Raw genomic sequence first — 26,134 nt, 5'->3', positions numbered from 1 at the left:
TTCAAATTTTTGGAAAGGTTGTCTGATGATATGGCGGTTTTAATAAAAAAAAAATCTTATTTAATATTTATTCTTCATTCCTTCCTCATTCTTGATTCATTCCTTTTATCTATTCCATGAGAAAAAAAAATCATGTTGGAATCAATGGGAATAATTAATGTGACCATTATCTTTCCAACTAATGTTTATTGCCTAATTAATCTAAAAAATTCGAAATTATTGATTTTATATATTTTATTTATTTATTTATTTTCATCATTATTATAATCATTCTTCATCAAAGACTTGTTTAGTGATTTATGGTAACCATCTATGGGTAATAACCATCGAGAAATCTTTCATATTTATAAATATATTTCTATTTGCTTTTGCATTTTGTAATAGGAAGCCATATATCATTATGCAAATGTGACTTCCTTTGTATAAATTTGCTTATTGACATCTATGGATTTGAGCAATATAGTTCTGCTGATTAATTAATCTTTATTTGTAAGGAATCTAAGTTTTGGGCATTCTCATTTAATGTTTGCAAAGCATTTACAACTTTGAATCAGTAGTTCAAATAACTGATTTCATACTTGCTAACTGAAGTTGGGTATATGGTTGTGGTCTAAATTGTACATTCTTTATTTTGCTTGCAGCACTTATTTGTAGCGCAAGTTGATAATGTGGAGACATCTGCATGTATTATAACTCCTCAACAAGTAAAGTAAGAATCAATTTACTATTTTTCCTGGAGAAATCAAGGGAGTTGTTTGATACGAATCTATTACTCTTTGTTCTGATGATGTTTTCTTTTGACATTTGTAGCTTCATTGTGAACGGAAGGGGAATAAAGAAGAGAACTAATATGTATATGGTTTGTCTCTTTCAATTTTATTTCTGGATCATTTAGTTTATATGGCAACATCTGGTGCATCTCTGATTGTTTAGAGGCTTAATATAGTAGCTCTTTAATCTCTCATATTTTGTTTCCTAGGATGCCGGCCCACAGATGCCAACTAATGTGACTCCGTTGATGAAATATGGAACAAATCTACTTCAAGCTGTGGGCCAGTTCAATGGTAAGCTTGTATAACAATCGTTTAGTTTTAAGATAGTGGTGAGATTTATCATTCCATGACAGTCTGCCACTAATTTTTTAGGTCACTACGTTATTGTTTTTGTCTTTATGAGAGAGACAAAATTATGTGACATTCCCGTCATGTCAGATTATGTTTAGGCTCTTGCAGATGGATTCGATTCAGGTGTGCTAAAAGGAACTGTAGTTGTTTTGGGATTAATTTTTCTAATATGATTTTATTGAAGAATAGAAAGGCCAATATATAAGCAAATTACAATGTACAAGATAGCTAAAAAAGGAAAGAAGTAAATATTACAACCTATGCTTAGCTGTACAAGACACCCTAGATATTTACAAATATGCTATCACTATTTCTACACTCCCTCTCAAGCTGTGTTGTATATGTTATACAAACCCAGCTTGGAATTAAATTATTCTAAACTCGTTCTTGGTGGGGCCTTTGTTAGGATGTCGACAATCTGTTTCTTTGTGAGAATGTAGAGTTCAATGACTTTTGAATTTACTTTCTCAAAAATGAAGTGTCGGTCGATTTCAACATGTTTAGTTCTATCATGGTGAACCGGATTCTTAGCAATGTTGATTGCAGCTTGACTATCACTGTACATCTTAAATGACTTAGGAGAGTCAATTCTCAACTCATTCATTAGCCTTTTGAGTCACATTCCTTCACATATACCTAAGGCCAAAGCACGATATTCTGACTCTACACTACCCCTTGAGGCCACAGACTGCTTTTTGTTTCGCCAAGTGACTAAATTACCCCATACATAGGTGCAATAACCACTGATTGATCGTCTGTCGGTCAGCTCTCCAGCCCAACTAGAATCTGTGTAGACTTCTAAGTCTCGATTGTTGTGTTTTCTAAAGTGCAAACCAAGACTTGGTGTCATTTTTAAATATCTTAGAATACGACGAACTGCTTCCAAATGCTCCTCGAAAGGATTGTGCATATGTTGGCTTACCACGCTGACAGAGAAAGCGATATCAGGTCTAGTATGAGAGAGATAGATTAGTTTCCCCACTAATCTTTGATAACCCCTCTTTATACTGGAGTTGAATCCTCACTTCGAATTGCTTTCAAGTTTGGATCCATTGGAGTGTCAACAGGCTTACTCCCAATCATTCTAGTTTTTTTTAAAAGGTCTAGAATATACTTTCTGAGATATAAAAATTCCATCTTTGGATCAGGCTACTTCCATTCCAAGAAAGTATTTGAGGGGTCCTAAATCTTTAATTTCAAACTCTGAGGCAAGAAGTTTTTTGAGATCTGAAATTTCACATGAATCGTCTCCAGTTAGGATTATGTCATCCACATAGACAATGAGAATTGCCAACTTCCTTGTTGAAGAGAACTTAACAATCAGGGTATGATCAGCCTGGCTTTGAGTATATCCATGTTTAATAACTGTCTTTGCAAATCTATCAAACCATGCCCGAGGTGACTGTTTCAAGCCATAAAGAGATTTGAGAAGTTTGCACACTACTCGACCACTGGAGTATTTTTTCATCCCTGGTGGAATTTTCATATAGACTTCTTCGAGTTCTCCATTCAAGAAGGCATTTTTTACATCCAACTGATATAAGGGCCAATCACAATTTACAGCAAGTGATAACAAAACTCGTACTGTATTAAGCTTGGCGACGGGAGCAAAGGTCTCCTAATAGTTAACACCATATGATTGAGTGAACCCTTTTGCGACCAACCGAGCCTTGAATATGTTGATACTCCCATCTGAGTTATAATTGACGGTGAAAATCCACTTACAACCAACTGTCCGTTTTCCTTGAGGTAACTCAGTTAGAACCCAAGTACCATTTTTCTCAAGAGCATTGATTTCTTCATCGACTGCAATCTTCCATTTAGGATCTTTCAAGGCCTCATAAATGTCTGTAGGAATTTGAATAAGATTAAAGGAAGAGACAAAGGCTCGGTACATACGTGTTAGTTTCCCATAGGCAACATATTTCTCTATTGGGTGATTAGTACGAATTCTGACACCCTTTCGAAAAGCAATAGGTAGGTCAATGTCATTAATAGTAGGACAAACTAACTCATGAGTCATAGAATCCATACCTTCATGATTTTCAAGGTCGCGAGCGGTTGAGTGTTTGAACAGTCCTTGTCTTGCAGGTTGATCTCTATATTCCCAGCTTTTCTCCTGCAATAAACACAAAGTTTTTTGTTACCTATATCAAATTGTGCTTGAGTTTGAAGTGGTGGTACATTTGAGAGAGTGTTTGGATTTTCATCAGCGGAAAATGAAGTCGGATTGACTATAGGAAGTGAGGAGGACAGGCTGGATGTATTTTCTGGGTTGAGATTTGGTTGGATAGGCAAAGAATAAGGCAAGGGAGAACTAGTTGACTGTGACAACTGTTGTTAATTTTCTAACGTTTAAAATATGTGCAAGTATACACAATCGGCAACAAGTAATACAGTGACAAAGCGTCAAAGTTCGTATCCACAGGGACTTTTTAACTAAATTAATGTAAAATCAACCAAAAGCAACTTATAAAATAGTAACCAAAACAAAGGAAAGAGTGGGTAATTAACTCTGAAAATAATTGTAGACAAACAAAGGAATTAAACCAAAAATCAGAGATTAAAATGACAAAATACTGGGTGGTTTTCAGATATAAGAAAAATGGATTCGGGTGATTAATTCCCCTCGGTTCGTTCCAGTTGTTACAGCAATGGCTCAGCAATGGGTTAGCAATTATGACAGTGTTAACAAATTTCGTAAAACCCAGCAAGTTTTTCCCAAAACGTGCAATCTAATGTCTATACTCCCCTTCTATACATTCCTGCATGAAATCAGATTATAAACATTCATTTAAGCATCAATTCTTAAGTTATGCAAGGTAGCAAAACATTCCTATTCTACTACTCAAATCACCTAAAACTAGATGAATCTCTTGCATCAATTGAATGAAATCAGCTAGACTTCCCTTTTCCAAGTTAGATCTAGCTTAGTAAATGCTAAAAATGGCCAATAATTAACATTCAATAACAGTAAAGCACATTCAATTGAACAAAGACATAATCACTTAGCCATTGCATTTATATGTTGAGTTCATACTTGAGGGTTCATAATCAACCAAACCCTTAGGAAATTAGTTCATAGTTGCAAACTTAAACATGAAAATAATACAGAAGTAATCCATGGAGTTTGCAGAAATTAGATGAAATTAATACAAAGAGAAAGAAATGGTGTAGGAAGAATGAGTTGTGAGCTCAAATCCTCCTTATGGCATCAGCCTTCTTCCTTCTCTGTTGGTCGTACTCTTCTTAAATCTTCTCCCTGAAACCTTCTCTGTACTTAGCCAAAAGTTCTCTCAATTTCTAAAAATGGTCCCTCCTCAAAAAATACGGCCGCCTCCTTTAATTCTAGGGTACTTTCCTTTACCCTAATTGGACAATCCAGATCATTTGCCTACATGTACTTTGTCCCACATACTCAGCTGACTCAGTACTCAGTACACTTGCCACCTGGCCGCCTCTTTTCTCTTCATTTAATCCAGCTGGAGTATTTTTTTTTCACGAAGTCCTTTTTCTCTAGCTTCTGTTTAATTGCTAAGACTGACTGCTACAGCATTGTTGAGTTAGCATCCTCCCCTTTTCAGCAACATTTCCCTTTGATTCACAGTTCCTTCAGCTCCTGTTTCCTAACCTGAATAACAAAACATAAACTACATAAATCACTAAAAATATGAAAACACAAACACAACTACTCCTAACATAAATTTACACTAATTCGACACCATTTCAACTAATTACAATTCATTACTCTTTGATTTGGTTTGAAAATTAAGTTTAAAGACATAAAAATAACTCTAATTCTTAGAGTTATCAACACCCCAAACTTAGCATATTGCTCGTCCTCGAGTAATGACGACACACAGTAAAAACAATAAACAAAACACAACACACAAATAACAGATGAGAGATTTAAAAGGTTCAAATTTGCCTAGTGACATTGTTGCTCTCAGAAAAATGGATTTGAGTGGAATAATGAAATGTTTCTGCCCTAACCGTATATGCTGCCCTTTTCAACTTTTATTCACTGGATATCATTAATATCTCCTCCAAGTCGCCTAATCAATAGTGTACACAAGTGCATCCCAACTAACTTTGAATTTTCTACAACTACCCTTTGATTTTTCATTATAGCTCCATAAGTTGAATTAGTGCATTCCTCTCCACTAATGTAGTCTCACTTATCCCCTAGATCAAAAGGACTTTATTAAGCTTATAATGTAAGGCTTAGGCTAGGGTATGGTAAAGGATGTGTTTACTAGCTTAAACCTAACCACCTCACTTGTCAAAAATTAAGCCTCTTTCTCATGATTTTTGTTTTTGTTTTTCTTTTCACTCTTGAATCTCTTCCCTATGATTTTTGGCTCACAAAGATATGTAAATAAAATATGTTTCTCTTGCTAATTTTATTCCTATCTCTCTTCTTAAAAAATGTTTTTTTTTTCTTTTTTTTTTCTAATTTTACACTAAACACATATTAAACATAAGAGAAATATATTAGTACATGATGATATATATAGCAAGAAAATTTGCACATAATTAATGTATGCTTTGTGAGCTAATTCCCCACCCCAAACTTACAACCCAACATTGTCCCCAATGTGGCTAAAATAATGAATAAGAATTAGCTCGCCACAAGCTACACTCACCACACTCACCCCAAACTTAATCTTAAAAATAATAATTGACAAGTGAGAGCAATTAAGTGGGTAGATAAATGGAAAGTGTATTAACGGGGAAAATGTGATGCATGTTCGGGTTAAATGAAAAAAAATCAGGTTAATAGGCTCAAACGTGGGTGACTAAGGAACACATATCATACAAGGAAGGCTAAGAAGGCTCAATCGTCCAAAGATGACCTAAATCATTTCTAAAGGATAAGTGGAGCTAGGATTTCGCCTCAAGGAGATGCACTAACCAATTCTAGATGCTAATAGCATAAGCTCAGCAATCATTGACAGAAAAGATCAAAGTAAGGTGGGAAAATCAAAAGTATACCCTATTGAGGAGAGACTAACAGAGACATCCATAATATCCAGCAATTAAACATGACTGGGCTGCATATAAAGCCAGGCAGAAACAAGCATGGATCGAATGGAAAAAAATATCATCATCGAGCAGTACACTAGGCCAATAGAATAAGTTTTTAAAACTCTCATTTGCAAAAAGAGATCCATTTGCAAAATTTGTTTTTGGGGATTAATTATTCAAGTCAAAAAGGGCCCCCATGCATTTTAAATTCGGCCAGACCAGAGAAATGGGTATTGGGCTGACTTAGAAAAGTCAACTGGGCCCATTGACCACTTTGACCCCAAAACGCTCAGTTGGCCCACTACATCTCAACCTTACCCTACTGCATCTTCTCCCCCTAGCACCAATCACAGCAGCCGCCCCTCTCCAAACCCAGCTCCGCCGCACAACCCAGTTCACCGACCAGACCGTGAACCGCCATCATCCCAGCAATATTCACGCCCTCTACCCGAGCCAATTGAGTACCCATTACCCATTTCCCCACCCCACATCATTCAACAGAGCTAACCTACCCTTCACCATCCACAAATGCCGCGAGTAAAATCAGTTGCTCACAAAGAGAAAGGCAAAAGGCGACAGTTTAATGAAGTGGCCAAGTTCTATTGCCCAGTTGCAGAGGCAAAATACAACAATCAAGTCGTTCATCGCGAGTTGTACATGGAACGGGGACTCGTGGCAGATTCAGAGGGCATCAAAGAGTTACCTGAATGGTTGCAGGCAACAATCACTGAGAGGGGGTGGGATAAAATTGTTGTGACACCGGAACCAGCTCTCACTGAAGTTGTTCGCGAGTTCTACGCGAATTTTTTATCTCAGGAATGGCCCACCGTAGTCACAGTGCGTGAAGTGCAAGTCCAATTTACTGCCGGGGCGATTAATAATCTGTTTGGGCTCGAGACAGGGAAATGTGTGTTTTCCAAGAACCGAGGAGAGATTTGGGGGGATGAGTTGGTTGAAGTGATGGAAAATGTCGCTCCAGGTGATGTCTGGGATGTCGATGAACAGGACAACCTGCGGCTTAGACGGACGGATTTAGAGCACGAGCTGAAGTGTCTCTATTCATTTGTGCAGACCACTTTATGCCCAACTTCGCACGATTCCACTGTCAGCAAAGCCCGAGCTTTCATGTTATATTGCCTTCAGAAGGGGTTGCAAGTGGATGTTGGCACAGTCCTAGCGCGGGAAATTTTTAAAACTCTCATCACAGACAAAAACACAAAAACAACAAACAATAACATCCAGAACAGAAACATAAACGAACACCTATAGGACAACTAACACTAACACAGAAAAACAGCAAACAGAATTAAAATATATATATTAGGATTAGGAAACCCCCTTCACTCGGAGTCCTCATCGGGAGCCTCTGGATTGGGCGCAGGGGTTGAGTAGTCCGTCCATGGGTCGAGGAGTTGCTGTGGGAACTGTGGAACCATCCTGGGAGTTAGCTTTTTGAATGTACGTTCCACGCTGCCGTCTCTTTGCTGCTCGTACTGCCAAAATGCTTGCATTCTGTCACATAGTTCGCCCTGCCGATGATGCATTTGGTGCTGCATCATCTCGTACTGAGTAAAACCGCTCCATGAGGGCATTGTCGACAGGGGCAACAGGGTCATGCACTGAGGAGAAGGCAGAGGCACGATGAGTCCTTGACGCTCGGGCCGGGCCAAAACTCACTGTTGCTCTAGGATGCAACATCCCCTCTTCGGGCCATACCGGTACACCAGCATCTCGACATAAGGCAGTAATAGTGGCTGGTAAAAACAGCTTCCCTTTGCCCCGCTGTGCGCACTAAAAAATTTCCCGCGCTAGGACTGTGCCAACATCCACTTGCAACCCCTTCCGAAGGCAATATAACATGAAAGCTCGGGCTTTGCTGACAGTGGAATCGTGCGAAGTTGGGCATAAAGTGGTCTGCACAAATGAATAGAGACACTTCAGCTCGTGCTCTAAATCCGTCCGTCTAAGCCGCAGGTTGTCCTGTTCATCGACATCCCAGACATCACCTGGAGCGACATTTTCCATCACTTCAACCAACTCATCCCCCCAAATCTCTCCTCGGTTCTTGGAAAACACACATTTCCCTGTCTCGAGCCCAAACAGATTATTAATCGCCCCGGCAGTAAATTGGACTTGCACTTCACGCACTGTGACTACGGTGGGCCATTCCTGAGATAAAAAATTCGCGTAGAACTCGCGAACAACTTCAGTGAGAGCTGGTTCCGGTGTCACAACAATTTTATCCCACCCCCTCTCAGTGATTGTTGCCTGCAACCATTCAGGTAACTCTTTGATGCCCTCTGAATCTGCCACGAGTCCCCGTTCCATGTACAACTCGCGATGAACGACTTGATTGTTGTATTTTGCCTCTGCAACTGGGCAATAGAACTTGGCCACTTCATTAAACTGTCGCCTTTTGCCTTTCTCTTTGTGAGCAACTGATTTTACTCGCGGCATTTGTGGATGGTGAAGGGTAGGTTAGCTCTGTTGAATGATGTGGGGTGGGGAAATGGGTAATGGGTACTCAATTGGCTCGGGTAGAGGGCGTGAATATTGCTGGGATGATGGCGGTTCACGGTCTGGTCGGTGAACTGGGTTGTGCGGCGGAGCTGGGTTTGGAGAGGGGCGGCTGCTGTGATTGGTGCTAAGGGGAGAAGATGCAGTAGGGTAAGGTTGAGATGTAGTGGGCCCACTGAGCGTTTTGGGGTCAAAGTGGTCAATGGGCCCAGTTGACTTTTCTAAGTCAGCCCAATACCCATTTCTCTGGTCTGGCCGAATTTAAAATGCATGGGGCCCTTTTTGACTTGAATAATTAATCCCCAAAAACAAATTTTGCAAATGGATCTCTTTTTGTTTTAATTCTTTAATTCATTGACTTCCACGGGCCATTCCCAAAATTTCAAGAAGAGAAAGGGCTTAGGCAAGTGGTCCCACTAATTCTTTAAAGAAGCCCAATGATTGAATACTTATCTCCCAATCATTGGCTCACTTAAAATGTTTCTTTCTTTTTGACCACGTGCCCATTAATTCTCACAGAACCAATTACCCCAGCTTCGAGCCCGATACTTCTCGTTTTTTAACCCAGCTTTGTCAAATTGCTGCCCAGCAATTGCTAACGGATTGCTATAGCAACTGGGCAATACTCCTACACCCCAAACTTAATGTCTTTCCCAGATTCCAAATTTTTCCCAGATCCTGACTTCCTACCAGAATTTAACCTGCACCAAAAATACACCTTTCAGAATTACACAGAACAATTATTGCTATCTATTATATATATATATATTTTATATTTTTTTTTCTCTCTTTATAATTTTTTTTTTATGGGGTGCCATTGAATCTGTTGTTCCTCACTTTTTTTTCCTGACTTTTTTTTTTTTTCTTTTTTCTCTCTTTTCTTTTTGTAGGCACCCCAAGTTACAATTGTCAAGCATCCTTTAAGGAGATCGAGGTCTTTTCTCGGTTGACCTCGCCTCCCCAATAGTGTTTCAGTCGCTGCCCGTTCACTTTAAATTCCCTTCCAGACTGCTTATCTTTCACTGTAATAGCACCAAAGGGAGTCACCTCTTGCACTGTAAACGGACCAGACCAACTGGACTTTAATTTCCCAGGAAAGAGTTTGAGCCTTGAATTGAAGAGTAGTACTTCTTGCCCTCTTTCAAAAACTCTTTCCTTGATTCTACAATCATGCCATTTCTTTGTCTTTTCCTTATACAACTTAGCATTCTCATAGGAAAACAAACGTAGCTCATCCAACTCGTTCAGCTGTAACTTCCTTGCCTCACCAGCTGCTGAAATATCCAGATTTAGATTTTTAAGTGCCCAAAACGCCTTGTGTTCCAACTCCACGGGAAGATGGCATGCCTTCCCATAAACTAGGCGATAAGGAGACATGCCTAGTGGAGTTTTATAAGCTGTCCGGTAAGCCCAAAGTGCATCGTCTAGGCGCTGGGACCAATCCTTTCTGCTTGGATTTACAACTTTCTCCAAAATGCCTTTAATTTCTCGATTTGATATTTCAGCCTGCCCGTTGGTCTGTGGGTGATAGGCAGTGGCAATTTTATGTTTAACACTGTACTTTGCCAAGAGAGCAGCCAAGACTTTGTTCACAAAGTGTGTTCCCTCATCGCTAATCAAGGCTCTAGGTGTCCCAAACCTTGTAAACACATGTTTATGAAGGAACTTCATAACCACTCTAGCATCATTTGTCGGACTAGCAATTTCCTCTACCCATTTCGATACATAATCCACCGCCACTAGAATGTAGAGATTCCCAAAAGATTGTGGGAAGGGACCCATAAAGTCGATACCCCACACGTCAAACAATTCCACCTCCAAAATGCAATTAAGAGGCATTTCATTCCTAGCGGAGATATTTCCCACTCGCTGGCAGCGATCACAATGTTGAACAAAATTATGGGCATCCTTGAAAATAGAAGGCCAATAGTATCCCGACTGAAATATTTTGGCAGCAGTTCGTTGCCCACCAAAATGACCACCATAAGGGGCTGAATGGCAGCTCTCTAGGATGCTGGAAACTTCACTTTCTGGGACACATCTTCACATTATTCGATCTGGGCACTGTTTATATAAGTAAGGTTCATCCCAACAATAAAATCTGACATCATGTAGGAACTTTTTGAGCTGCTGTTTGGTAAAATCTGGTGGACACACGCCCCCAACTAAAAAGTTCACGATATCCGCGTACCATGGTACTTCCTCTTGTTCCATAGCCAGCAATTACTCATCAGGAAAAGTGTCTTGAATCTGCAATTTACCCTCTGAATTGCTGCTGTAAATACTTGATTCCAGCCTTGAAAGATGGTCCGCTACTTGATTTTCAGTGCCCTTCCTATCTCGAATTTCTAAGTCGAATTCTTGCAGCAAAAGAACCCAACGTATCAGCCTTGGTTTAGAATCTTTTTTAGATATCAAGTACTTGATAGCAGAATGGTCTGTGTACACAATAACCTTGGTTCCAACGAGATAGGAGCGAAATTTTTCAAATGCAAAAATCACAGCCAGCAGCTCTTTTTCTGTTGTAGTGTAATTAATTTGGGCATCCACTAATGTTTTACTGGCATAGTAAATAGAATGAAAACTTTATTCTTCCGCTACCCAAGAACAGCCCCAATAGCAAAATCACTTGCGTCGCACATAAGTTCAAAAGGTAGAGACCAGTCAGGTGCTGTAATCACTGGTGTAGTAACAAGGGCTGACTTCAACTTCGAAAATGCCTCTTGACATTCATCAGTAAACTCAAAAGGTCTATTCTACTCCAGCAAGCTGCATAACGGTTTTGACACCTTCGAAAAATCCTTAATAAAGCGCCTGTAAAAACCAGCATGACCAAGGAAACTTCGAATGCCTTTAACTGTAGTAAGGGCTGGTAGTTTCTCTATAACTTCCAGTTTCGCTCTATCAACTTCAATCCCCTTTTTCGACACTTTATGCCCCAATACAATGCCCTCTTGCACCATAAAATGGCATTTTTCCCAATTCAACACTAAATGGGTTTCCTCACACCTTTTTAAAACTCGTTCTAAATTCACCAAGCAGCTGTCAAATGAGTCCCCATACACAGAGAAATCGTCCATGAATATCTCCAAAATACTCTCAGCCATATCGGAAAAAATGGCCATCATGCACCGCTGAAATGTGGCCGGTGCATTGCACAAACCGAAGGGCATTCTTCTAAAAGCGAATGTGCCGTATGGACAGGTGAAAGTGGTCTTCTCTTGGTCCTCCGGCGCTATAGAAATCTGATTATACCCATAATACCTGTCAAGAAAACAGAAAAACTCCTTTCCCGCCAAGCGGTCCAACATTTGATCGATAAAAGGCAAAGGAAAATGATCCTTTCTAGTGGCCTTGTTGAGTTTTCTGTAATCCATGCAAACCCGCCATCCGGTGACTGTACGAGTGGGAATAAGCTCATTGTTGTCATTAGTAACTACTGTAACGCCCCCTTTCTTCGGGACGCATTGAACTGGACTCACCCACTTGCTGTCAGAAATTGGATAAATAATCCCATAGTCAAGCCACTTAATGACCTCTTTTCGAACTACATCTTTCATTACTGGATTCAAACGCCTTTGCTGCTCCACAGAACTAGTACAATCATATTCCAACAAGATTTTATGCATACAAAGCGTTGGACTAATTCCTTGAATATCGGCCATTGTCCAGCCAATCGCCCTTTTATGCTGCTTCAACAGTTTCAGCAATGCTTCCTCAGCAACATACTCCAGACAGCTAGAAATTATCACAGGTAAAGTGTCATTTTCGCCCAAGTATACATACTTTAAATGGCTTGGCAGCGGCTTTAACTCCAGCTGAGATGGTTCTTCAACAGATGGTTTAGGGGCCTGAAAGTGCTTTTCTGGCAAATTTAGAGCTTCAAACACCTTACTATATTTCTTGGTTGGTTGGCAAGAATCTACCCATGTAATCATCTCCTCATCTTCACTGCTATACTCCTCCTCATCTCCAAAAATCTGGGTTCCCATAGCAGCTTTTTCCACCCTTTTATTGAACTTCTTAGCTACCAAAGTATCAACAACGTCAACTCTAGAGCATTCTTTCACTTCATCCGGGAATTTCATAGCTTTAAACACACTAAAGGTGATTTGTTGGTCATTCACCCTCATGGTAAGTTCACCATTTTGCACGTCAATAAGAGTACGCCCTGTAGCAAGAAAAGGCCTACCCAAGATTATAGGTACCTCTCTATCCGCTTCATAGTCTAAAATGATGAAATCCGCCAGAAATATAAATTTATCCACTTGAACTAACACATCTTCAATCTTGCCCTCGGGATGAGCCATAGATCTGTCCGCAAGTTGTAAAGTAACAGTAGTGGGTCGTGCCTCACCAATACCCAGCTTCTTGAAAATTGACATAGGCATAAGGTTGATACTAGCGCCTAAGTCGCATAATGCTCTTCCCACATCTCTACCCCCAATTGAGCACGAAATTGTAAAACTGCCAGGATCTTTTAATTTAGGGGGTATTTTACTTTTCAACATTGCGCTGCATCCTTCTGTAAGTGCTACAGTTTCAAACTCCCCCAAACGCCTTTTCTTCGTCAAAATATCCTTTAAGAACTTGACATAATTCAGCATTTGCTCCAATGCTTCGACCAAGGGGATATTAATATGCAGCTGTTTCAGTACATCCAAAAACTTTCTGAACTGACCATCCTGTTGTTGTTTGCGAAATCGCTGCGGAAATGGAAGGGGCGGTTTAGGACCAGAATTTACTGGAGCAGTTTGCTGTAGCAACTGGGCCCGTTTCAGCAATTTCCTGGGCAGTTTTGTTACTTGTTTCTCCTTCGCTTTGGATTGAAGTGGGCTCTCCACTACCCTGTATTTCCTTAGAATTTCCCAGATTTTTACCATTCTGCAGCTGAATAGCTTTACAGTGTTCTTTCCCATCTCTCCTTGGGTTTTCTGTATCACTAGGCAAAGATCCTTGTGGCCTAGTTTTCATTTCATTGGCTAGCTGGCCGAGCTGCATCTCAAGATTACGAAGAGAAGCTGCTTGGCTTTGTATTACTGCATCGTTCTTAGCCATATACTCCCTCATTAGATTCTCCAAAGAAATCGGCTGGGTGTTTTGAACATGTTGTGAAGGTCTCGGCTGTTGTGAAAAACCTGGTGGATATGCTTGTCTTCCTTGTGCTGGTGCTGTGCTTGAACTTGCTCCTTGACCCCCCCATGACAGATTAGGATGATTCTTCCATGCTGGATTGTAAGTGTTAGAATATGGGTTGTTGTTGCGGTTGAAATTCTGATTTCCCACGTAACAAACGGAGGCTGGATTTGAAGGGCAATTCTCAAAAGTATGCCCGTCCCCACAATACACACATGATACTTCTGCACTTTGAATGGCAGCAGCTGGCTGAATACTTCCTCCCAAACTCATATTCTTCAAGATGTTGGTCATTGAGGCCATTTGAGCTGTTAGAGCCGTTAATGCATCTACTTCAAGAACTCCCGCCACCTTTCTACTTGTAGGAGCTCTAGTGTTTGACCATTGATAGTTATTACTTGCAATCCTTTCCAAAATCTCAAATGCTTCGTTGTAAGACTTGGAAAGAATGGCTCCATTGGCTGAAGCGTCCAAGACCATTCGAGAGGCTGCATTGAGACCATTGTAGAATGTCTCCATTTGTATACAATGTGGGATACTGTGGTGTGGACATTTTCTTAAAAGCTCTTTGAATCTTTCCCACGCGTCACTAGTGGACTCATCTTCCAGCTGCTGAAACGACATGATTTCACTTCTAAACTTTGCATTTCTGGTGGGAGGGAAGTACTTTCTTAGAAATTTCTCAGCCAAGTCATTCCAATTTGTAACGGAATCGGGAGGAAGGGTGTTGAGCCATGATCTAGCTCGGTCCCTTAAAGAGAACGGAAATAACTTCAGCCTTAACGCCTCTTCACTTACTCCTTGAAGCTTAAAAGAATCGCTCACCTCCAAAAATGAACGAAGGTGGAGATGAGGGTCCTCCGTTGGCATCCCGCTGAACTGCCCCACAGTTTGGAGCATTTGAAACATGACCGGTTTGAGCTCAAATTGAGCTGCTTGTATTTCTGGCCTCACAATGCCTGGATTTAGCTCATTAAACATGGGGGCAGCGTATTCCCGTATTGCTCTGGCTCTGTCATCCGCCAAAACAATGGGATTAGTAACTTGCTGGCCATCCCCCTCATCATCAACACGTTCAGCCATAGTGCCTCGGCTTTTAGCCTTTTGATCTTTCCTCCTTTTTCTGAAAGTTCGTTCGATCTCGGGGTCAATAGGAGCAAGTTCACTGTCCTCTTGCTGGTTCATACACTGTAGGTACCTGAGATTGCACAACCCGAACCAACAAGGTAAAAAACAATGAAAATAAATTGTCAAATAGTTGATAAAACAGAATTTAATTTTAAAGTCCCCGGCAACGGCGCCAAAAACTTGTTGTTAATTTTCTAACGTTTAAAATATGTGCAAGTATACACAATCGGCAACAAGTAATACAGTGACAAAGCGTCAAAGTTCGTATCCACAGGGACTTTTTAACTAAATTAATGTAAAATCAACCAAAAACAACTTATAAAATAGTAACCAAAACAAAGGAAAGAGTGGGTAATTAACTCTGAAAATAATTGTAGACAAACAAAGGAATTAAACCAAAAATCAGAGATTAAAATGACAAAATACTGGGTGGTTTTCAGATATAAGAAAAATGGATTCGGGTGATTAATTCCCCTCGGTTCGTTCCAGTTGTTACAGCAATGGGTTAGCAATTATGACAGTGTTAACAAATTTCGTAAAACCCAGCAAGTTTTTCCCAAAACGTGCAATCTAGTAAAATTATGGTTGTCTTCATTGGCAATTACAATTACAAGGATTCATCTCCATCAATAGCACGTCACCAACGATCCAGAGTAGTGGTTGTCAATCCAAATGTTTAGGGTGATCCACCGTCAAGCAACTGTGTTTCTTTCTCGTCAGGCCGTGGTTCACCATTGAGTAGTGATAGTTGCAGCAAAGAATATGGTTGGGTTTCTTGTACATAACCGTTGCTTGTTCTTGTGGAGGAGGGCTTTCTCATGAACTGCCTCCAAGAAACATGAGTCTCCAAATTAATTGTACCCCATCAATCTTGACCCGCTTATGTGCTCCCTTGCAAGCAGACCCAATTTGTTGAGTTTTCCTTAGCTGCAACACCATATTTTTCGAGCTTGATGCCCTAAACATGGTCATTTGAGGATGAAACTGGAGTTGTGGCAAAACTAAAAGCCTCCCATCCACTTATTCTTGGTGAGGTTCTTGAACAACAAGTCAAATTTCCTTGCCATTGCTGCCATCGCCTCCTTCAAGGCAGCCATTTCTCACTAATTTCATAAGGTGTGTTGACTTCCCACACCTTCCAGATGGACTTTAGCATCTCCTCCATTGATTTCAGCCTTTGGGACTCATTCTTGTTGCTAGCCATCTCCCAAGATGAATGACTTTGATACCACTTTGATAGAAGCTAGACCCGATATGGAATCTAGAGACTAATCTTCATCGATATCAAGAACTGAGTTACAATATTCCAAGTATTCGAGACCTTGGATATCTCCAAAAAAGAATTTTACTCTTCCAAGATACATAATAATCAGATCCCAAACACCAAGTGATTAACTATTGTATATACTAAGTCTCTCCTACTTAACCAAATAACTACCCCAACTAATTAAAAATACAACTCAGCAACAACTTCTGATTAACATGCATTTGAGGCCTAACAAAAACCCATGCATAATATAAACCAATGTTCGTCTTTTATCGATCTCGAGATCCTTACTAATAAGCCCTTGCTCAAGTTATTGGCAGTAATCATAATAACATCAATGCTGATCATTATGAACTCCAAGCGCATGACACTGCCATTTTACGAAATTCCTTCTTTTATCACTACTGCAGAGCATGACCAATCTCATACTCTCCAAGATGATCGAGCAAAAAGCATTGTGAGGAGAATCATATAGTCAGAAATAGGGAAATTTTCTGATATATTATTTTATCGTGAATGATACAATATATACACATATAAGAGGTTGCCCTAAAACAATACAATAATATTCTACTTTAATGTCAAATCACCCTATTTAACAACTTTCCTAAAATAAATAAAATCAGCAAGCAAATCAGCTATTTTACAACTTTAAACAATCATTCTAAAATTAGAAAACTTCCTAAAATAGTTTGATTTTCTCCAACACTCCCCCTCAAGCTGGTGTAAAGATGTCTTCCATAGCCAGTTTGCTACTCAGAAAATCAAACTGCTTTTTTAATAATCCCTTCGTAAAAATGTCTGCTACTTGCTCTTCGGTTAACCCATAAATCATGCAAATCAGGCCTTCCTCTATCTTTTCTTTGATGAAATGTTTATCCACTTCTACATGCTTTGTACGGTCATGCAGAACTGGATTATGTGCAATCGAAATAGCAGCCTTGTTATCACAGTAAAGTTTCATAGGGGATGCTTGAGATACCTTCAACTCTTCAAGTAACCTTCTTATCCATAATATCTCACACATACCATGAGCAACAGCTCTAAACTCAGCCTCAGCACTACTGGCAACTACATTCTGTTTTTTACTCCGCCATGTGACTAAGTTACCTCCAACGAATGAACAATAACCTGAGGTAGATCTTCTATCAACTATACTCCCAGCCCAATCTGCATCTGTATAGGCTTTAATTTGTAAATGGCCTCTTGACTTAAACATGAGTCCTTTTCCAGGTGTTCCTTTTAGATACCTTAAGATTCTGTAGATTGCTTCGAAGTGTTTAGGTCCAGGTGCATGCATGAACTGACTCACCATACTCACTGAGAATGCTATATCTGGCCGTGTGTGTGATAGATAAATCAGTCTCCCTACTAAACGTTGATAACTTTTCCGATCCTTCACATTCTCAGCTTGTGTGGGTTGCAATTTGACATTTGGTTCAATGGGTGTTTCAACAGGTTTACACTCTAGCATACCAGTCTCTTTAAGCATATCAAGAACATAATTACGTTGATTAACAAAGATTCCTTCCTTGGACTTAGCAAATTCCATTCCAAGAAAGTATTTTAAAGTACCCAAGTCTTTGATCTCAAACTCTTGAGCAAGTCTCTTTTTCAACTCATCAAGTTCATCATGATCATCTCCAGTTAAAACAATATCATCCACATACACTATTAAGATAGCTACCTTTCTTTCCTTTGAATGTTTATAGAACATGGTGTGATCTGCTTGACTCTGAGTATATCCATGGCGCCTCAACACTCTACCAAAGCGCTCAAACTAGACTCTAGGAGACTGCTTAAGTCCATACAAGGACTTTTTAAGTTTGCAAACTCTCCCAAAACCATCACCCTTTTCAAAACCAGGTGGAGGACTCATAAACACTTATTCTTCTAGATCCCCATTAAGAAAATCATTTTTAACATCTAATTGGTATAAAGGCCAACTAGAATTAACAGTAAGAGAAAGTAAAACCCGAATGGAATTTATTTTTGCAACCAGAGCAAAAGTTTCTTGATAATCAATTCTATAGGTTTGAGTAAACCCTTTTGCGACAAGCCTAGCCTTATACCTTTCAACACTCCCATCAGCTTTGGTTTTTATTGTAAAAACCCATTTGCACCCAACAATCTTTGTCCCCTTCGGTACTCTTACAATCTCCCAAGTACCATTTTTAATCAAGGCATTCATTTCCTCCATAACTGTCAAATTCCAATTCGAATCATCCAATGCTTCCTGTATATTTCTAGGCACAACAAGTTCTGAAATATTCGCAATAAATGCTCTATGGTTTTTTGACAAATGATTGTAAGAAATATATTTAGCAATAGGATACTTAGTGCAAGTACGGGTTCCTTTTCTTAAGGCAATAGGAAGATCTAAATTGGTATTTTCTGGAATTACTCCTAGACTAGATTCAGGTTCAGTAAGAGAAGTAGAAGTAGGAGAAGAATTACCTGAAATATTTGGAAGACCGTCGCTTAGGGCTTCCATTTGACCATGTGCTGGGATGATTACCTGGTCTTTATTTCTTTCAGGTACATTTCTCCTATAATAAACCAAAGGCTCAAGATTTTCACGATTTTTAATAACTCGTAGTATTTCTTTTTCTGACAAACCAATTTCAGATTCACATTCAGTAGGTTGAGCTTGAGCTGTTTCTAGAATGATATTAGGGAGCGGATCAATTTCCCAAAAATTTGATTTCACTAAAGTTTCCCCCTGCATAAAATTTTTGGTAAAAAAAGGGGTTTATTCCAAAAAAGTAACATTCATAGTCATATGAAATCGTTTGGTAACAGGATTAAAGCACTTGTAACCTTTTTGATTAGGTAAATATCCATTAAAAATACATTTTTCAGCTCTTGGTTCTAATTTGGACCTAGACCTTTTTGGAGTGTGAACATAGGCAGTACAACCAGATATTTTCAAAGAAATATCTGAATTAATTCTACACCCTGGAAATAATTTTTTCAAGCAATCAAGAGGAGTAGTATATTGTAAGACTCTAGTAGGCATCCTATTAATTAAATAGGAAGCAGTAAGAACAACATCTCCCCATAAGTATTTTGGAATATTCATGTAAAACACCATATCTCTAGCCACTTCTAATAGGTGTCTATTTTTTCGTTCAGCTAAGCCATTTTGTTCAGGTGTATCAGGACAAGAAGATTGCTGAATAATTCCTTTTTCCTTTAAAAAACTGCCTAATGTATTATTAAAATATTCTGTTCCATTGTCAGATCTCAAAATACTGATTTTACTATGAAATTGTGTTTCAATCATACAGTAAAAATCTTTAAAAATTTGAGCCACATCAGATTTTTCTTTCATTAAATAGACCCAACAAAGACGAGTATGGTCATCGATAAAAGTAACAAACCATTTCTTACCTGAAAATGTGGTGACCTTGGAGGGTCCCCAAACATCGTTGTGAAAAATGTAAAAAAGGTTGAGAAGGACAATAAGATTTTTTAACATAAGTGATTTTATGACTCTCGGCCAATACACAATTTTCACATTGAAAAGATAAATGATTTAATTTTTTAAAAAAAACCAGGGAACAAATGTTTCAAATAGGAAAAACTAGGATGGCCCAACCTATAATGCCATATCATTATTTGATCAAAAACAGAAAAAGAACTGATACTACTAAGTCCTTGAGCAATTTTATTAATAGATAGAGTATCCTCAAAATAGTAGAGACCATTAATCATCCTAGCACTGCCAATCGTCTTCCCCGAGCGTTGGTCCTGAAAAATACAATGAGATTCATAGAAAACAACACAACAATTAGAATCTCTAGATAGTTGACTAACAGATAAAAGATTACAATGAAGTTGTGGAACATGGAGAACAGATTTAAGATCTATTCCCTCAGATATTTTAACGAGGCATTTTCCCGCAATAGGTGCGAGAGTTCCATTGGCTATCCTAACCTTTTTATTACCTAAACATGGGATATAGGATTCAAACAATTTAGAAGAATTTGTCATATGGTCAGAAGCTCCAGAATCAATTATCCATGGAGTAGAATTTAAAAAGGAATGGAGAGCATATTTTTCAATACCTGTTTGTGCCACAGATGCAACAGAAATACCAGATGATTGCGGATTTGATTTCAGCAGCTCATGAAGATGAACCATCTGCTCTTTTGTAAAGGGAAGAGCTTCAGCCTCATCTTGTTTTATGTCACCAAGTTTGAGATTCAACTCAAAAATTTGAGATTGATTCTCCAAATCAGAATACATCTGATGAACATTATCCCATAATTCCTTAGCAGTAGGATAACACATATAGTTTGAACTAATCTCCTCCTCCATAGAATTAACTAGCCAAGTCATAACCATGGAATTTTTTGCATCCCATGTAGCATAAGCCGAGTCATCCTCCTTAGGTGCCTTCTTATCACCCGTCAAATAGCCCATCTTCCCGCGTCCTCGCATGTACATTCGAGTCGATTGAGACCAGCGCAAAAAATTATCACCATTAAGACGAATGGTGGTAATCTGAACAGAATGGGATTCAGAAACATGTTTAGAGGATTCATGGGTGTTAAGGTTGATAGGTTTCGTTGGTGGGATAGTAGTGGACTCATTGGAGGTATCTGACATCGTGATGGGAGAAAGATTTTACGGCCGGCTCTGATACCAAGTCAGAAATAGGGAAATTTTCTGATATATTATTTTATCGTGAATGATACAATATATACACATATAAGAGGTTGCCCTAAAACAATACAATAATATTCAACTTTAATGTCAAATCACCCTATAATTGATAATATAAAACCATTCTCGTAATCTATAAAAAAAGAATGGATATTTATTTAATTGTTGCCCATGCTTATTCCTCTCCACTTTTCACATGTGATTGGCAAAGGTAAATAATATATTATGTCCCTAATTGATAGGTCATTCATGTCCACTATTACAAAAGTACAGTTGTCATTCAAGTGCTATTTTAATAGTAAATGGTCAATCGCTAGCACTATTTAAACAGTAAGTCGTCAATCGTTTCTACTGTTTAATTGAATTGTCTTCCTTGTCTTTTTCTCTCAGTCAAATGTACTATTATCTACAATTTTCCATGTCATGTTCTATAAAGTTCACTACTCCCCGATCATCAAAATTAGTATATTTGATAAATAATTAACTTATTTTATGTTGTCAAAAAAAGAATAACATAATATTACAAAAATAGATAAATTAATATCAATGCATTTTTTTTCCAATAATCTCACACTTTCTTTAATTATTTTCCCTATAATACTATTCACATCATTCCCATAATTTTAAATAAAAAACGATCCACCAACTAGTGATCATGCAAAATGAAAGATAATTCTTGAATTCCCCCCACGTGCAATATTGCAATAGTCTATGGTCATTCGGTTCCACTATTTATATGAAAAATTATTTCTTATCTATTAACAAAGACTATCATTCTCAAGATTTTGTATTATTATTATGATATCATATGTTTGTCTTGATATTTGTGTTTGTCCTCATCTATGATAAATATAAGTAACATTCTATATTATTTAAGTTGTACAATGGTGTCATCCTCGCATGCACGTAATTTTATTTGTCATCTTCTATCTCATGAAGATCAATTTAATTATATATTATTTAACTTATACAATGGTTGCATTCTCACCATAAAAAGTACTTACACGTTGTACTACCTACCCTTGTGAATTGTCAAAATCACCCATGTAATAACAAGTTAAAAAATAATTACCTATGAGTCAATTCTGTGAAGTTGAAACAAGAATTAAAATAATTTATTTTTTGGCAATGTTGTTGGGAAAAAGTTAGAAATGAGTGAAAAATTACACATAAAATTGGTCCACAAATCATTTTAACAGTAAATATATTTTCTAACTTGATTTCGAAAACAATAAAACATAATATTAATATATTTATTTTGCAAAAGTCATGAAATCATCTTGTCTTCGTGATTGTTTTTTTATGACTTGTTTAATTTTTTTTCAACAAGACACATTGATTGTTAATCTAGGGTAATATTTTAATATAAATACGACATAACAAACATTTAAGAGAGAATAAATATTTCATTAGAGAGAAAACATTGCTTAACAAATGACAATAATATTCTAAAGAAAGAGAAGGAATTGAAATACATATTCTGATATATGTAGTTCGTTTCTCAAACAACGAAAAAAAATATTAATAGATAATACTAGATGAGCCACTAAAGTTGGCTGATTAGTTGGTTTAGGGTGATAATATCTCGCCCCATATCATCCACCAACCTCTCTAGAGAATATACACGATCTTTTAACGAGTCAAAAACACATTGCATCTCGTTGAACTGGCCATTAAGTTGATTGACCGCAACTTCAATTGCAGTTGATCATAAGCAAACTCCACTTCTTGCGCGGCCCCGCAAACACTTCTTTCAGCATCAGCATACCCATGGCAATGGGGAACATCGGGGCAGTTCTGGTTGCATTGGTTGTTGGTGTCCATAGATGAACGTTAGGAAATAACTACCAAAAGAATTAATAAGAATGGTTGAATGCTTAGATGGATGATTGTGGTTGAAAAGTAATTATAGGACTTTTGTATTTATAGGCAAAGTCCTTACCATGCTCCCAACCACTCCCCATGGTCTTGTCAAGTCATGACATATATAATAATAAGATTAAACCTCATGCACACACGACAATTAAATGTAGTCTACGGTTGTGTTCGGAGCATATAGGGAGGAGATGCTTCAACATTAATATGAATTGATTTTTTCAAGATTTTGGGATGATTAGTTTTGCATGTAAAGTAATAAATATATATTTGGCACTAGAATGATTACTTAATCATGCACCATTCAAGTCTTTTGTCTAATAATTAAAATCCTTTTCAGCAATCTTAATTGTTTCAATCATTTACTAAAGGTGATCAAGCAATAGTAAATATTAAGCATGAAAATTACTTGAATGAATAAACCTCAATTAGCATTAAGCATCAATAGCAAATCTTACCAAGAGGAACAATGACTTAAGGATAATAAATTGAAATGAAAAAGGGCAACCAGTTGGTACTAACTCAGTGCAATTTTCTTCTTTTGTGGGCGCTCTTGTGCGAGAGGTTGTTCCTTACACTATTTCAGATTGGAGGAAAGTTTCACCAATGATGAGAGATGTTCTTTGGGCATCTATTCAGGTAGAATTACAAGTTTTATGAGTGTATTTTTTTATATATATTTAGCTCTACACTTAAACATATAATATGTTATTCTATATTCTATTGTAGGCACAATATGACTTACATGATGATTGGCAAAAAAAGATTTGCTTTGAAATGATAGCAGAACTATGCAGAGCTGGGAAATCTAGACTTGTAAAGGATATTATCAATGCAAAAAATGAGAGTGAACGACTAGCCTTAAAGCCGGATTGCATAAAAAGTGATGTAGAATGGAAGAGCATTTGTTGCCAAAAAAATTAGTAAAGAACATTTGGTAAGAAATATGATGTAAAAAGTGATGTTGCTGCCTCTTTTATCTCTGTTGGTGTTAAATTAAATATAGTTATGCCTCTTTTACTTATTTATTAAATAGGATATAAGGGCCAAATACCAAGAGAGAAGAAAGAAAGTTGTTCCACACACCTTAAGTCAAAGAGGATATGCTCGAACAATTGATGATATGGTAATAATTAAGTTTTATACTGTTTGTATTTTTGCTTCCATTATTGTAGTGAAAATGAGGATGTTATTATAAAATAGAGACTACAATAATGGAAGCAAAAATACAAACAATATAAAATTTAATTATTACCATATCATCAATTGTTCGAGCATATCCTCTTCGACTTAAGGTGTGTGGAACAACTTTCTTTCTTCTCTCTTGGTATTTGGCCCTTATATCCTATTTAATAAATAAGTAAAAGAGGCATAACTATATTTAATTTAACACCAACAGAGATAAAAGAGGCAGCAACATCACTTTTTACATCATATTTCTTACCAAATGTTCTTTACTAATTTTTTTGGCAACAAATGCTCTTCCATTCTACATCACTTTTTATGCAATCCGGCTTTAAGGCTAGTCGTTCACTCTCATTTTTTGCATTGATAATATCCTTTACAAGTCTAGATTTCCCAGCTCTGCATAGTTCTGCTATCATTTCAAAGCAAATCTTTTTTTGCCAATCATCATGTAAGTCATATTGTGCCTACAATAGAATATAGAATAACATATTATATGTTTAAGTGTAGAGCTAAATATATATAAAAAAATACACTCATAAAACTTGTAATTCTACCTGAATAGATGCCCAAAGAACATCTCTCATCATTGGTGAAACTTTCCTCCAATCTGAAATAGTGTAAGGAACAACCTCTCGCACAAGAGCGCCCACAAAAGAAGAAAATTGCACTGAGTTAGTACCAACTGGTTGCCCTTTTTCATTTCAATTTATTATCCTTAAGTCATTGTTCCTCTTGGTAAGATTTGTTATTGATGCTTAATGCTAATTGAGGTTTATTCATTCAAGTAATTTTCATGCTTAATATTTACTATTGCTTGATCACCTTTCGTAAATGATTGAAACAATTAAGATTGCTGAAAATGATTTTAATTATTAGACAAAAGACTTGAATGGTGCATGATTAAGTAATCATTCTAGTGCCAAATATATATTTATTACTTTACATGCAAAACTAGTCATCCCAAAATCTTAAAAAAATCAATTCATATTAATGTTGAAGTATCTCCTCCCTATATGCTCCGAACACAACCGTAGACTACATTTAATTGTCGTGTGTGCATGAGGTTTAATCTTATTATTATATATGTCATGACTTGACAAGACTATGGGGAGTGGTTGGGAGCATGGTAAGGACTTTGCCTATAAATACAAAAGTCCTATAATTATTTTTCAACCACAATCATCCATCTAAGCATTCAACCATTCTTATTAATTCTTTTGGTAGTTATTTCCTAACGTTCATCTATGGACACTAACAACCAGAACTGCCCCGATGTTCCCCATTGCCATGGGTATGCTGATGTGTTTGCGGGGCCGCGCAAGAAGTGGAGTTTGCTTATGATCAACTGCAATTGAAGTTGCGGTCAATCAACTTAATGGCCAGTTCAACGAGATGCAATGTGTTTTTGACTCGTTAAAAGATCGTGTATATTCTCTAGAGAGGTTGGTGGATGATATGGGGCGAGATATTATCACCCTAAACCAACTAATCAGCCAACTTTAGTGGCTCATCTAGTATTATCTATTAATATTTTTTTTCGTTGTTTGAGAAACGAACTACATATATCAGAATATGTATTTCAATTCCTTCTCTTTCTTTAGAATATTATTGTCATTTGTTAAGCAATGTTTTCTCTCTAATGAAATATTTATTCTCTCTTAAATGTTTGTTATGTCGTATTTATATTAAAATATTACCCTAGATTAACAATCAATGTGTCTTGTTGAAAAAAAACTAAACAAGTCATGAAAAAACAATCACGAAGACAAGATGATTTCATGGCTTTTGCAAAATAAATATATTAATATTATGTTTTATTGTTTGAAAATATATTTACTGTTAAAATGATTTATTAAAATTTGTTATTTTTTTACAATATTATAAACGTGGACCAATTTTATGTGTAATTTTTCACTCCTTTCTAACTTTTTCCCAACAACATTGCCAAAAAATACATTATTTTAATTCTTGTTTCAACTTCACAGAATTGACTCATAGGTAATTATTTTTTAACTTGTTATTACATGGGTGATTTTGACAATTCACAAGGGTAAGTAGTACAACGTGTAAGTACTTTTTATGGTGAGAATGCAACCATTGTACAAGTTAAATAATATATAATTAAATTGATCTTCATGAGATAGAAGAGGACAAATAAAATTACGTGCATGCGAGGATGACACCATTGTACAACTTAAAT

The 26,134-nt window shown here is 37.4% G+C and overlaps 1 protein-coding gene and 1 non-coding gene across 17 annotated transcripts in view; both read left to right on the top strand.

Moving 5' to 3' along the window:
• LOC133778505 (E4 SUMO-protein ligase PIAL2-like) overlaps positions 1-26,134 on the top strand; it is a 60,663-nt gene that overhangs the window by 4,825 nt on the left and 29,704 nt on the right. For 6 of the 16 annotated variants that reach the window (XM_062218456.1, XM_062218455.1, XM_062218457.1 and 3 more), the window contains 3 exons: positions 642-709; positions 811-859; positions 980-1,064. In XM_062218456.1, coding sequence (XP_062074440.1) covers positions 642-709; positions 811-859; positions 980-1,064 — 202 coding nt within the window. Of the gene's footprint in view, positions 1-641; positions 710-810; positions 860-979; positions 1,490-9,559; positions 11,154-19,335; positions 21,325-26,134 lie in introns of those variants that run through there. The other 10 variants (XR_009869112.1, XR_009869111.1, XR_009869114.1 and 7 more) reach the window with 7 other exon arrangements.
• On the top strand, positions 14,341-14,447 carry LOC133781220 (small nucleolar RNA R71). The gene has a single exon (XR_009870008.1). It is a non-coding gene; the product is annotated as a small nucleolar RNA R71 (small nucleolar RNA).

Source organism: Humulus lupulus, chromosome 5 (assembly GCF_963169125.1).
Source record: "Humulus lupulus chromosome 5, drHumLupu1.1, whole genome shotgun sequence".
NCBI lineage: Eukaryota > Viridiplantae > Streptophyta > Magnoliopsida > Rosales > Cannabaceae > Humulus > Humulus lupulus.
This window is presented reverse-complemented; position numbering and strand designations above follow the sequence as displayed.